Source organism: Salvelinus sp. IW2-2015, linkage group LG14, assembly GCF_002910315.2.
Source record: "Salvelinus sp. IW2-2015 linkage group LG14, ASM291031v2, whole genome shotgun sequence".
NCBI classification, from domain to species: domain Eukaryota; kingdom Metazoa; phylum Chordata; class Actinopteri; order Salmoniformes; family Salmonidae; genus Salvelinus; species Salvelinus sp. IW2-2015.
The window spans coordinates 9,042,829-9,058,289 of NC_036854.1; the positions used below are offsets into that span (position 1 = coordinate 9,042,829).

The window sequence follows — 15,461 nt, forward strand, 5'->3', positions numbered from 1 at the left end:
CTAGTCGTGTGATGCATTTCGTGTGTGTTGTTGTGTTGTGTGTGTGTGTTGTGTTGTTGTGTGTGTGTGTGTGTGTGTTGTGTGTGTGTGTGTGTGTGTGTGTGTGTGTGTGTTACACAGGAGACCTCATCTGTATCCTGGAGTTTTTGTATTGGGGATTAGTAGTTGCAGTAACTGGCTGTAGAGAGATAGACTGTCCCTTTATGTCCCTTATTGACAACGCAGTAACACACAGACATGGCCTGCCCACTCATAATGAAGGTGTGTTTGTGTGTTGGTGTGTGTGTGTGTGTTGTGTGTGTCTGTGTGTGTGTGGTGTGTGTGGGTGTGTGTGTGGTGTAATGTGGGTGTTGGTGTAAAATCACTAGGGAAGTCAAGCCAGTAAAAAGCCATATACAACCTATGTTGTAATAATTGCAGTGTCCTTATAACGCATTCCTTCATACGCCACCGTGATATACAAATAAGCAGAGACAAACAAAAAGACAACAGTCACACATGCGGAATAAATTCAACTACACATATGTCTGTTTCATCACAAACCGGAAAGCAACATCTTCCCGTGAGAGTTCCACAAAGCAAAATATTTTCATCCAACCTGTCCCACGCCCGACCATAGTTTTCTTTGTATGTTTCTATGTTTTGTTTGGTCAGGCGTGACAGTTGGTATAAAATTTGCGTTGTGGACTTCACGGGACAGATGTTGCTTTCCGGTTTTGTGATGAAACAGACATATGTGTAGTTGAATTTATTCCGCCACTGTGTGACTGTTGTCTTTTTTGTTGTCTCTGCCTTATTGTATATCACGGTGGCGTATGAACGAATGTTATAGGAAAACAAGGCAATTATTACAACATAGGTTGTAATATGGCTTTTTACTGGCTTGACTTCCCTAGTGATTTTAACACACACACACACACACACACACACACACACACACACACACACCACACACACACAACACACACACACACACACACACACACACACACACACACACACACACACACACACACACACTTCCATTATGAGTGGGCAGGCCATGTCTGTGTGTTACTGCTGTCTGTCAATGACAGGGACATAAAGGACAGTCCTACTCTCTCTACAGCACCCAGTACTGCACTACTAATCCCCAATACAAAAACCTCCAGGATACCAGATGAGGTCTCCTGTGTACACACACACACACACACACACCAAACACACACACACACACACACACACACACACACACACACACACACACACACACACACCACACACACACACACACACCACACACCACACACACACATGCATACACACACGCACGCATGCACAGACACACGCACGCACAGACATACACACATACACACACCACAGACACAGATACAGACATACACACACGCACAGACACAGATACATTACAGATACAGACATGCATACACACACAGGTGTACGCATGCACAAACACACACAAAACACATTGTCTCCTTACTTTTGCCATAGTGCCAGCAGTGTCTCCAGTGTAGCCTGTTTCTCTGCAGCCTGCTCTATGTATTCTCCTGGTCCTTCTGGAGGTTAGCCACCTTCCCTCCAGCAGATCCCTTTACCCAAGCCTCTTTTTACCCAAGCACAGAGCCACCAGCCTGGCTTCAGCTGCTCCAAGGCCTGGACTACTACGCTGGAAGAATTGCCAACATACAAATGTAATGTACGCACAAACAAATGTGACTACCATATCTTATCCTATCAGTCATAAAACATGATAACCACAATATGTCATAATGCAATCATTCTTGTTGTTAGTAACAGTGTAAGACACATTATATTCCTATTCGGCTACTAGCTAATTCAAAAGCCGTCTCAACAAATCAACAAACATGCCGCGCGTGTGAAGACAAAAACCAAAATCTCTTTACCTGACTCGCTTTCAAAGATGTCTAGAAATCACAACCTTGTCTCTTGTAGGAACAACCACTCCCCTATTGCTACTACAAATATATTCTATAACTCGCCAATAACTCTTAGCGGCAAATATATGAAACAAAAGTGTGCGAGCTACATGGCACATACTTCTCTGCTTTGATCTAAAAGAGCAGTGCCCATGCGAGTCCTATGACCACATCTCTGAAAACAACAGTCCAGTTCAAAAAAGACACCATATATGCCTATTGCTTATTCATAAGCAAATAATTGGTTATGAATCTTTTTGTTATGCCACCACTGGTTCTGTAGAGTACGCCTAGTCGTGGCAAAGTAAATCCTACTCCGAGCCGTCTGCATAAAACAACAAATATATATCTCTTACTCCCGTTTGCTTTGGTTACATGTCGCCATTGAAACACACGCACGCACAGACATACACACATACACACACGCACAGACACAGATACAGACATACACACACGCACAGACACAGATACATTACAGATACAGACATGCATACACACACAGGTGTACGCATGCACAAACACACACAAACACATTGTCTCCTTACTTTTGCCATAGTGCCAGCAGTGTCTCCAGTGTAGCCTGTTTCTCTGCAGCCTGCTCTATGTATTCTCCCTGGTCCTTCTGGAGGTTAGCCACCTCTCCCTCCAGCAGATCCCCTTTACCCAGCCTCTTTTTACCCAAGCACAGAGCCACCAGCCTGGGCTTCAGCTGCTCCAAGGCCTGGACTACGTCCTGGAAGAATTGCCAACATACAAATGTAATGTACGCACAAACAAATGTGACTACCATATCTTATCCTATCAGTCATAACATGATACACATATGTCATATGCAATCATTCTTGTTGATGTAACAGTGTAGACACATTATATTGTAGTACAGCATGCTGAGAAAGAAGGACATTCTGTACTATATGGTCCTGGAGAACTCTGTAGGTCTCTGAGGAGGATGTACAGCAGGTGACGGTGATGTCCAGCTTCTCTTTGAGGTCAACCATCGTTGTCTTCATCTGATGAAGACATCATTTAAAATCACCACTTACTACACTGTACTAACACATATATAATTTACAGTAAACCAGATATAATGTCCAAATCTTAACTTGAGATAAGTGTACGAAATGTGGACTTTTGCATACATCATGCATTAAAGTCAGTGGGAGATTGCCGTGGAAATTCTAGTCACCATTTGTCTCACCTGTTCCAGGTTGTCGTTAAACCTCTGCCTGCAGGTGGCGCTCTGGTTGAGCTGTCCCCCCAGCTGCTCTACGCTCTCCTTCAGCTCCTCCCAGTACCGCTCCATCTGAGCCAGCCGCGCCCGGATACGCCCAGCCTCCCCAGGGGTCACAAACCCTGACAGAGCCTCTGACTCCGCCTCCAGGTGGGACAAAATGGCTGCCCGCTCTTCTAGTGAGAAGAAGAGATAGAGAAAGAGAGAAAGAAAGGAGACAGAGAGAGAGAGAGAGAGAGAGAAAGAGAGGAGACAGACAGAGAAGAAAGAGAAAGAGGGAAGACACAGAGAGAGAGAGAGAGAAGAGAAAGAGAGGAGAGAGAGAGAGAGAGAAAGAGAGGAGACAGACAGAGAAAGAAAGAGAAAGAGAAAGAGGCAAGACACAGAGAGAGAGAGAGAGAGAAAGGGGAGACAGATAGAGAGTGAGAGAAAGCAAGTCAAAGTAGATCCCAATAGAGCTATTAGATCAGCCTCTACAGTCTCTGTTCACATACTATCTGAAAGCCTGTGTGTAGAAACTGGGACCACAGTTTGCCGCTGCAGGGCATTCATTAAACAGTCATCCAAGTGATGCTCTGATCGTGATCAAGCACAGACTACTTCTTTCTCTATGTAATGGAGTGTGAATGGAAGGGAGAATAGTATAAAGGGATAATGACACTGTGATAATAAACTGCCTTTCTCCCACACCACACACGCAAGCACACACACACACACACACACACACACACACACACACACACACACACACACAACACACACACACAACACACACACACCACACAACACAACACACACACACACCACACACACACAACCACACACACACACCTCCACTGTGCTGATGTGTTTATCAAGGGGGTCTGAGGAGGAGTTGGAGTCCACAGTGTCTAGCTCTCGCTCCCTCTCTGAGATCCAGGAGGAGAAGGCCTCTGACTCCCTGATGAAACGCTCCCACCAAACACACACCATCTCCAGCAGGTCAACACTGCAAAACAAGGACAGGAGGAGAGTCATAGTCTGGAACAGACACGTGCTCACACACATACACAAACACTCACGCATGCATACACACAAACACAGACACACATACACACACAACCTTCCACTACAGTATTGCTACAACTGAATAGGATGAAGCAGAAAAAGTACTGTGCATGTGAATATATCTAGAAAGTAGTCAAAAGGAGGGAGACATCCTTACTTCTTCTTGAGGCTGGCCTCCAGTTGTGTGACTTGTTGTGTGGCCTGCTGGGCTTGCTGCTGTAGGAGGGTCTGGTTCTCAGGACTCAACTGGATCTCTGCTGCTTTCCTCGACAGGGAGTCTGTCTGTACCACAAACTCCCCACTTCTTCTTATGGAGCCCCTGCAAACAATTGATACAGTGCTTCAGAAAGTATTCACAACCATTTACTTTTTCTACATTTTGTTGTGTTACAAAGTGGAATTAAAATGGATTTAATTGTAATTTTTTGGTCAACTGTCACGTTCTGACCTATTTTTTATGTTATTTTGATTATTGTTTAGTTGGTCAGGGGGTGAGTTGGGGTGGGCATTGTATGTTGTGTGTGTTTTTGGTTAGTCTATGGGTGTTGTATGTGTATGGGATAGAGTTTGTTAGGTTGTCTAGTTATGTCTATGGCTGCTGATTGGGTCTCAATCAGAGACAGCTGTCATTCATTTGTCTCTGATTGGGAGCCATATTTAAGGTAGCCATAGGCAGAGGCTTTTGGTGGGTAGTTGTCTTGTTTAACGTTTGTTGCTTGTCTGGGCACTTGCGTTATTTTAGCTTCACGATCATTTGTTGTTTTGTTTGTTTTGTAATAGTGTTTTCGTTTATGTTCATCTTCGTTCGTTTAATTAAAAGAAGATGGTTATTTTCCTCATGCTGCGTTTTGGTCCGTCTCTCCTCCACACGATCGTGACAGAACTACCACCACAACAGGACAAGCGGATTGAGGAAGGAAGGAAGGAACTAAAGCAATGGAGAGAAGAGGAATGGACTTGGGAGGAGATCCTGGACGGCAAAGGACCTGGACTCAGCGGGGAATATCGTCGTCCCAAAGCGGAGCTGGAGGCAGCGAAAGCGGAGAGGCGGTTTTATGAGGCAAAGGCAAGGCAGAGTGGCTGGAAGCCCGAGAGGCTACCAAAAATTTCTTGGGGGGGGATAAAGGGGAGTGTGGCGAAGCCGGGTTGGATACCTGAGCCAACTCCCGGGCTTGCCGTGGAGTGAGAGGGCGTCGTACTGGTCAGACACCGTGTTATGCGGTAAAGCGCACGGTGTCCCAGTACGCGTGCTTAGCCCAGTGGGGCTATTCCACCTTGCCGCACTGGGAGGGCTAGGTTGGGCATCGAGCCGGATGCCATGAGGCCGGCCCAACGTATCTGGCTCCAGTACGTCTTCTCGGGCCGGTGTACATGGCACAGCCTTACAGGTGGTGTCCCCGGTTCGCCTGCATAGCCAGTGCGGGCTATTCCACCTCGCCGCACTGGCAGGGTTACGGGGACCATTCAACCTGGTAAGGTTGGGGAGGCTCGGTGCTCAAGAGCACGTGTCCTCCTTCACGGTCCGGTATATCCGGCGCCACCTTCCACCCCAGCTCAGTAACCACCATGCTCCACCACGCACCAGGTTCCAGTGCATCTCAGAGCCCTGTTCCTCCTCCACGCACTCTCCCTATGGTGCGTGTCTCCAGCCTGTTCCGGCACCACGCACCAAGCCTCCTGTGCGTCTCCAAGCCCTGTAGGCACTGTTCCTTCTCCCGCACTCGCCTGAGGTGCGTGCCCTCAGCCGGTACTCTAGTTCCGCTACACGCACCAGGCCTAGAGTGCGCACAGAGAGTCCAGTGTGCCCTGTTGTTGTTCCCGCACTACCTGAAGGTGCGTGTCCTTAGCCCGGTACCTCCAGTTCCGGTACCACGCACCAGGCCTACAGTGCGTCTCAGCCGGCCAGAGTCTGCCGTCTGCCCAGCGGCGTCTGAACTGCCCGTCTGCCCAGCGGCGCCGGAACTGCCCGTCTGCCAGCGGCGCCTGAACTGCGTCTGCCCAGCGGGCTGAACTGCCGTCTGCCCGCGGGCTGAACTGCCCGTCTGCCCAGCGGCGCTGAACTGCCGTCTGCCCGGCGTCTGAACTGCCCGTCTGCCTACGCCGTCTGAACTGTCGTGTGCCATGAGCTGCAAAGCCCGTCTGCCATGAGCCTGCAAAGCCGCCCGTGCCTGAGCTACAGAGCGTCCGAGACGGGCGTAGGCCGTCGCCAGACAGGAGCCGCTAGAGCCTTCGCCAGACGGCGGATGCCAGAACTTCGCGAGACCGGATCAGCCAGAGCCTTCCGCAGACCGGATAGCCAGAGCCTTCGCCAGACCGGATCAGCCAGAGCGCAGCGGAGCCATGACAGCCGAGCCGTCAGCGAGCCATGACCAGCCAGAGCCGTCAGCGAGCCATGACAGCCAGAGCCTAGCGAGCCATGACCAGCCAGAGCGTCAGCGAGCCATGACCAGCCAGAGCCGTCAGCGAGCATGACAGCAGAGCGTCAGCGAGCATGACCAGCCAGAGCCGTCAGCGAGCCATGACCCAGCCAGAGCCGTCCGAGCCATGACCAGCCAGAGCCGTCAGCGAGCCATGACAGCCAGAGCCGTCAGCCAGCCATGACCAGCAGAGCCAGCCAGCCAGGATCCGCCGTCCCTCAGCCCGGAGCTGCCGTCCCTCAGCCCGAGCTGCCGTCCCTCAGCCGGAGCTGCGTCGTGCCGGAGCTGGCCGTCCGCCGCCGGAGCTGCCGTCCTCAGCCGGAGCTGCCGTCCCTCAGCCCGGAGCTGCCGTCCTCATCCCGGTGTTGCCCTTATCCCGGTGCCCCTTATCCCGATGCTGCCCCTTCAGTTAGGTGGGTTTAGTTGGAGGGTGGTCAATTGGGGGGGGATACGGAAGCGGGGAGTGACTATGGTGGTGTGGGGACAGCGTCCAGAGCCGGAGCCACCACCGTGGACAGATGCCCACCAGACCCTCCCCTAGACTTTTGGTGGTGCGTTCGGAGTACGCACCTTGAGGGGGTGTTATGTCACGTTCCTGACCTATTTTTATGTTATTTTGATTATTGTTTAGTTGGTCAGGGCGTGAGTTGGGGTGGGCATTGTTATGTTGTGTGTGTTTTTGGTTGTCTATGGGTGTTGTATGTGTATGGGATAGAGTTTTGTTAGGTTGTCTAGTTATGTCTATGGCTGCCTAGATTGGGTCTCAATCAGAGACAGCTTGTATTCATTTGTCTCTGATAGGAAGCCATATTTAAGGTAGCCATAGGCAGTAGGCTTTTGGTGGGTAGTTGTCTTGTTTAACGTTTGTTGCTTGTCTGGGCACTTGCGTTTATTTAGCTTCACGATCATTTGTTGTTTTGTTTGTTTGTAATAGTGTTTTCGTTTCATGTTCATCTTCGTCGTTTTCGTTTCATGTTCATCTTCGTTCGTTTAATTAAAAGAAGATGGCTTATTTTCCTCATGCTGCGTTTTGGTCCGTCTCTCCTCCACACGATCGTGACATCAACGATATATACAAAATACTTTAATGTCAAAATAGAAGGAAAATGACAGCATTTGTTAAAAATGTATGAAAAATAAAACACAAATATAACTTCATTAGATAAGTATTCAACCCCCTGAGTCAATACATATTAGAATCACCTTTGGCAGCGATTACAGCTGTGAGTCTTTCTGGGTAAATCTCTAAGAGCTTTTCACACCTGGATTGTGCAACATTTGCACATTATTCTTTACAAATGTCTTCAAGCTCTGTCAAATTGTTTGTTGCTCAGTGCTAGACAACCATTTTCAGGTCTTGCCATAGATTTCCAAGCAGATTTAAGTTAAAACTGTAACTCGGCCACTCAGAAACATTCACTGCCTTCTTGGTAAGAAACTCCAGTGTAGATTTGACCTTGTGTTTTAGGTTATTGTCCTGTTGAAAGGTGAATTAATCTCCCAGTGTCTGGTGGAAAGCAGCCTGAACCAGGTTTTCCTCAAGGATTTTGCCTGTGCTTATCTCAATACGGTTTATTTTTTATCCTGAAGAAGTCCCCAGTCCTTAACAATTTCAAGCGTATCCATTACATGATGCAGCTGCCACTATGCTTGGAAATATGGAGAGTGGTACTCAGTAATGTTTTGTATTGGATTTGCCTCAAACATAACACTTTGTATTCAGGACAAAAAGTACATTTCTCTGCCACATTATTTTGCAGTATTACTTTAGTGCCGTGTTGCAAACAGGATGCATGTTTTGGAATATTTTTATTCTGTACAGGCTTCCGTCTTTCACTCTGTCATTTAGGTTAGTATTGTGGAGTAACTACAATGTTGTTGATCCATCCTCAGTTTTCTCCGATCACAGCCATTCAACTCTGTAACTGTTTTAAAGTCCCCATTGGCATCATGGTGAAATCCCTGAGCGGTTTCCTTCTTCTCCGGCAATGTTAGGAAGGACGCCTGTATCTTTGTAGTGACTTGGTGTATTGATACACCATCCAAAGTGTAATTCATAACTTCACCATGCTCAAAGGAATATTCAATGTCTGCTTCTTTTTTTACCCATCTACCAAGACGTGCCCTTCTCTGCGAGGCATTAAAAACCTCCCTGGTCTTTGTGGTTGAATCTGTGTTTTAAATTCACTGCTCGACTGAAGGACCTTACAGATAATTGTATATGTGGGGTACAGAGATGAGGTAGTCATTCAAGGTAGTTCATGTTAACACTATTATTACACACAGAGTGAGTCCATACAACTTATTATGTGACTTGTAAGCTAATTTTTACTCCTAAACTTGTTTAGGCTTGTCATAACAAAGGGGTTGAATATTTATTGACTGACTTTACATTTTTTATGAATTTGTAAAAATGTCCAAAAAAATAATTCGACTTTCCAGGGTATTGTGTGTAGGCCAGTGTCAACAAATCTCAATTAATATTTTTTTTTCATTCAGTCTGTAACACAACAAAATGTGAACAAAGTCAAGGAGTGTGAATACTTTCTGAAGGCACTGTATGTATCATGCATACAGCTGTAAACCGACTAATAAACACTGTGCTTGTGGTCATTGTTAATTTTTATGATCCTCATTCATTTGAATTTGTATATATGCACAGACGCATACACTGGATGTATCTCTAACAGACTTACCTTGGTACACCCCAGCTCAGTCCTGAGGCTGTCCAGGCTACTGAAGATGAGTTCCCTCTGTAAGACAAGGCTGGTACTGCTGACAAACTGCCACACTGCCTCTCTCTCTGCGTCAAACTCCTGCCACGCACCCAGAGTCGCCTGAGGATCCCACACAGATATCATTGAATACAAACACAACATACAGTAAGTGGACACACACAAACACACAAGGTTGGGTAGGTTACTTTCTGAATGTAATCTGTTACAGTTACTAGTGTCACGATCGTGTGGMGGATTGACGGACCAAAACGCAGCATTAGGAAAATAAGCCATCTTCCTTTTTATTATGAAGAAGGAGAACCAAAAAACAAAACACTATTACAAAACTAACAAAACAAACAAACGACCGTGAAGCTATGAACGTAGTGCACATACAGGCTACAAACGTATAACATAGACAATTCCCCACAAACAGCTAAAGCCTATGGTTGCCTTAAATATGGCTCCCAATCAGAGACAACAATAACCAGCTGTCTCTAATTGAGACCCAATTCAGGCAACCATAGACTTTCCTAGATACCTACACTCAACCATAGACCAGCTTAGACTCTTATACTAACATAAACCCAACTACTCTAATAAACCCCTAAACCTTACAACCACCTAGACACTACAAAACCACATACATTCCCCATGTCACACCCTGACCTAACTAAAATAATTAAGAAAACAAAGAATACTAAGGCCAGGGCGTGACATAACCCCCCCCTAAAGGTGCGAACTCCGGGCGCACCAGCACATAGTCTAGGGGAGGGTCTGGTGGGCGTCCGTCCACGCGGGCGGCTCCGCACTGGTCGTGTCCCCACCCCACCATAGTCACTACCCGCTTACGTAGCCTCCTCCAAATGGCCACCCTCCACATTAACCCACTGGATTAAGAGGGCAGCACCGGACTAAGGGGCAGCACCGGACTAAGGGGCAGCACGACTAAGGGCGCACCGGACTAAGGGGCAGCACCGGCTAAGGGGCAGCACCAGGATAAGGGGCACACAGGATAGGGCGCACAGGATAAGGGCAGCACCCAGGATAAGGGGGCAGCTCCGAGGGCGAGCTCGGACTGAGGGACGCAGCTCCGGACTGAGGGACGGCAGCTCCGGACTGAGGGCCGGATCCTGGCTGGATGACTGCTTGGCGGATCTTGGCTGGACGGCTCTGGCGGATCCTGGCTGGACGCTCATGCCTGCTGACGGATCTGGCTGCTCAGGCTGGCTGACGGACTGGCTGCTCATGGCTGGCTGACGGATCTGGCTGCTCATGGCTGGCTACGGATCTGGCTGCTCATGGCTGGCTGACGGTCGGCTGCTCATGGTACTGCGCTCGACGATGGCTGGCTGACTCTGGCGTCTGTCTGGTGGCGGCTGGCAGATCCTGTCTGGTTGGCGGCTCTGGCAGTCTGTCTGGTTGGCGGCTCTGGCAGATCTGTCTGGTTGGCGGCTCTGGCAGATCCTGTCTGGTTGGCGGCTTCTAATGGCTCGGGACAGACGGATGGCTCAGACGGCGCTGGGGAAGACGGATGGCTGCAGCCGGCGCTGGGGAGACGGATGGCTCAGACGGCGCTGGGGAGACGGATGGCCAGACGGCGCTGGGGAGACGATGGCTCAGACGGCGCTGGGAGACGGATGGCTCAGATGGCGTGGGGAGACGGATGGGCTCAGATGGCGCTGGGGAAACGGATGGTCAGATGGCGCTGGGAGACGGATGGCTCAGATGGCAATGGGGCAGACGGATGGCTCTGGCCGGAAATAGGGCACTGTAGGCCGGTGCGTGGTGGGAACTGGAGGCACCGGGGCTAAGGACACGCACCTTCAGGCTAGTGCGGGGAGGAAGGAACGGGCATACTGGACCCTGGGGACGCACATTAGGCCTAGTGCGTGGTGCCGGAACTGGTGGTACCGGGCTGGGGACACGCATCTCAGGGCTAATGCGGGGAGCAGCAACAGGATGCACCAGGACTCTGGAGACGCACAGGAGGCTTAGTGCGTGGTGCCGGAATTGTGGTACCGGGCTGGAGACACGCACCATAGGACGAGTGCGTGGAGGAGAAAGGGCTCTGGAACACACTGGAAGCCTGTTACGTGGTGTAGGCACTGGTGGAACTGGACTGGGGCGGGGAGGTGGTGCCGGAAATACCGGACCGTGCAGGCGTACTGGTTCCTTGAACACCGAGCCTGCCCAACCTTACTGGTTGAATGCTCCCCGTCGCCCTCCCCGTGCGGGGAGGTGGAATTACCCGCACCGGGCTATGTAGGCGAACCGGGGACACCATGCGTAAGGCTGGTGCCATGTATGCCCGGCCCGAGGAGACGCACTGGAGACCAGACGCGTTGAGCCGGCTCTGACACCGGCTCAATCCCAATCTAGCCCTACCAGTGCGGGGAGGTAGATAACGCACCGGGCTATGAACACGTAAGGAGACACCGTGCGCTCTACTGCGTAACACGGTGTTCGCCGTACTCCCGCTCTCCACGGTTAGCCTGGGAAGTGGGCGCAGGTCTCCTACCTGCCCTCGGCCCACTACCTCTAAGCCCCCCCCAAGATTTTTTTGGGCTGACTCACAGGCTTCCTACCGCGTCGTCGTGCTGCCTCCATTCGCCGGTATCCCTCCTCACACTGTGCCAGAGATCCCAGGCTGGCTCCGGCACTCGCCCTGGGTCGATCGCCCACCTGTCGATCTCCTCCACGTAGTGTAGTCCATATTATGCTCCCATTTCCATTCCTCCTTGCGCTGCTCCTGTTGCCGCTTTTCATCACGCTGCTTGATCCCGTGTTGGTGGGAATTCTCTCACGATCGTGTGGCGGATTGACGGACCAAAACGCAGCATTAGGAAAATAAGCCATTCCTTTTTATTATGAAGGAGAACCAAAAACAAAACACTATTACAAAACTAACAAAACAAACAACGACCGTGAAAGCTATGAACGTAGTGCACATACAGGCTACAAACGTATAACATAGACAATTCCCACAAACAGCTAAAGCTATGGTTGCCTTAAATATGGCTCCCAATCAGAGACACAATAACCAGCTGTCTCTAATTGAGACCCAATTCAGGCACCATAGACTTTCCTAGATACCTACACTCAACCATAGACACAGCTAGACTTCTATACTAACATAAACCCAACTACTCTAATAACCCCTAAACCTTACAACCCACCTAGACACTACAAAAACCAATACATTCCCCATGTCACACCCTGACCTACTAAAATAATTAAGAAAACAAAGATACTAAGGCAGGGCGTGCCAACTAGTTACCTGTCCAAAATTGTAGGAGTATATATATTTTTTTGCAAACTTCTTCTGAATTTAAAAGTTACCAAGAAGTAATTCATCTAGTTTTTTCAAGAGTATCTGTAAATGGAATAGAATATTTTTGCTGGTAAAGTAACTGATCACAGTTAGTTTTTTTGGTAATCAGTTGACAATCAGTTACTCCCCAACTCTGCACACACATATATACACACACACGTGCACACGTACGCACGCACGCACGCACGCACGCACGCACGCAACGGCACGACGCACGCAGCACGCACACACACACACTACAACACACACACACACACACACACACCACACACACACCCACACACACAAACGGGATAGACACACTTCCACAGACACACAGATTTAAACTGATCATGACAAGGCTGAGGAGGACATGTTTACTTGAAACCAGAGGTAAAAAGAAACGTGTAAGTCAAAAAACACAGCACGATCATGGCAAGTTACATAGACAAAGACCATCATTGATCAGGGAGGTGCATGTGCTGAAAGATCAATGGGAAGACATGCACATGCATTTCAACACAGCCACGTGTGTGAGTACAGTGTAGTTTATCCAGAGACGTTTTACCTGCAGATTGTGCTCCTGGCCTACTTTGCGGTCCACCTCTCTGAAAGCACCTCTAGTTCCGTAGTGAGCTACAAGCCCCTCTGCTTCTGCAGCTGGCGACAGTGAGCAACTAGTAGCTCTGCCTTCTTCCTGTCGGTCTGCAGACGTTCAGGTGCTGCTGTTGACGCCGAGAGACAGAGACAGGGAGACAGACTGGAGACAGAAACAGGAAGTCAGAGAGAAAATAACGTGTAAAGAGGATCCGTTTTGAACAGGAGAAGCACAGAATCGCTATTTCTAAGTGTGTTTGGGATGCAAGGTGATTTGTATATCAGTGATTCAATGTAGTCGATCTCAAACACACACAATGGCTTTATGAGACATTATAGTTACACAGTAGGAATATGTTTTTTTTTTTTTCCTAATTCCACCCCTCCCACCACGCCAGCCCCCTCCCTCAGCCACCTCCTCAGCCCACCCCTCCCTCAGCCCACCTCTCCCTCAGCCCCTACCTGGTGTATGAGGAGCAGCTGCCTGGCCTCCTCTGGGTTCTCTGCCTCCAGGATCCTGCTGGTCTGCTCCTGAGCCTCCCTCCGAGCCCTGAGAACCTCCTCCAGAGCACAACGCACATCCTCCCTCAGCTCCTCACTGTGGACCCTCACAGACCCCTCCTGACCCCACTGAGACGAAGAGAGTGGAGAAAGGAGGAGAGAGAGATAGTAAGGCAGGTCCTTAAAACATACTGTATACTGGTATAATACACAGACTAGACCAGCATAATATCATTATAATAGAGCAGGGATCACCAGTTCACTTTATAGATAGGCAAGGATTCAATTTTGACCTTCATGATAAGAGGACAATTGTATCGCCATAGCTAAAAAAATAAGATGGTTTACCTCCACGAGAGAGGAGAGGAGGGCGGTGAGGTCAGAGGAGAGTTTGGCCAGGGCAGCCCTCTGTCTAATAGCCTCCACCTCAGGACTGACCTCTGTCAGTACAGCCAGACGACTATTCAGCCAGGACAGACTCTCCTCCTGCCCCTCTGCTGCCCTCTGGAGCTCCTATAGGAGGGGGGGTTGGAGGATGACAGAATTTGGGGTAGAAAGGGAGGGGAGATTGAGGAGTAGAGAGGGAGAGGTATGGGATGAAGGGTGAAGGGTAGGAGGAGAGAGGAATGGGTAGACACAGAGATATGAAAAGGGGATAGAGTGGGAGAGATTGAGAGGTATGGGAAGAGGTAGGTAAAGATGAAGAGGTTCTGTATCAATGGGGAAATGGAATTCATTGCATTCTTAACTATAACCTCTGTGGTAATTCTGGGATATAGCACATCTTGCTCACCTGGACAGTAGTATCCACCTGTTCCTGGTGGGAGTAATCTCTGGCTCTCTCCCTCAGGAGCTTCACCTGGCTTCTCTGAGACAACAGCCAATCAGAGAGCTCTGAGAACCTGGATCAAGGGGGATTTTTTCCCCCGACATTATCATATTATTTCTTTACAAGTACGGTACTTCACATCAGCATAATAAAAAAATATATATATATGAGATTGGAGAAACCCTCGTTACTTTGGACAGATTTCTCAGAGAAACGTCTATCTCTGCCCCCTCTCACCTGTCATTCCACTCCCTCCACTGGGAGTGCTGCTGCAGCTTCAGGTGGGTGGCCTCTATCTGACCTTTGACGTCTGCCAGGGCCCTCCTGGTGGAGTCCAGGGTTTGTCTAGCCGGGTCGTTGTCAAGGAGTGTCTGACAGAGTTCCTCCATGTTGCCTATGCTCTTCTCACACACACTGAGAGGGGCTTTCTCCCTGAAGAAGGCCTAAGGATAGACACATAATGGTGTGGTTAGTTAGGGTGAACTCATTCCTGCCCCTCTCTCCCACCTTCCTTCAATACCTCACCCTCACTCTCTCTCCCTCCTTCTCTCACCCTGTGTTCTCTGATGACTGTCTCGCTGCCTGTGGTGGTCAGTGCTTGGTTCTCTCTGGCCAGCTCCGCCCTGCACTCCTGTAGGACGGCCCCTGCCCGGCCTCGCTCTGCCTCCACCTTCAGACGCTGCAGGTGAAACGGGGCCTCCATCTGGATGTCCTGCAGAAGCACAGGGACACAGAGAGACTTAATGAACATTGTTTTTCAGAGCATACAGAGAGACAGAGAGACAAGGACTATTATTACACAAGGATGAAGGAACAGCAGTCCAGGAGGATGCTCTACAAAATGGATGCTATTGTACCCCCATGTAATATCATGT

At 49.3% G+C, this 15,461-nt stretch overlaps 1 protein-coding gene across 1 annotated transcript in view; it reads right to left on the bottom strand.

Annotated features, from left to right (window-relative positions):
- Positions 1–15,461, bottom strand: part of syne1a (spectrin repeat containing, nuclear envelope 1a) — a 183,201-nt gene that overhangs the window by 148,287 nt on the left and 19,453 nt on the right. Inside the window, 14 exon segments of the mRNA XM_070446763.1 lie at positions 2,480–2,667; positions 2,846–2,944; positions 3,133–3,346; positions 3,983–4,153; positions 4,370–4,519; positions 9,318–9,466; positions 13,228–13,280; positions 13,283–13,375; positions 13,378–13,384; positions 13,719–13,886; positions 14,106–14,270; positions 14,551–14,659; positions 14,824–15,029; positions 15,140–15,298. Of these exon segments, the coding sequence (XP_070302864.1) occupies positions 2,480–2,667; positions 2,846–2,944; positions 3,133–3,346; positions 3,983–4,153; positions 4,370–4,519; positions 9,318–9,466; positions 13,228–13,280; positions 13,283–13,375; positions 13,378–13,384; positions 13,719–13,886; positions 14,106–14,270; positions 14,551–14,659; positions 14,824–15,029; positions 15,140–15,298 (1,931 nt within the window).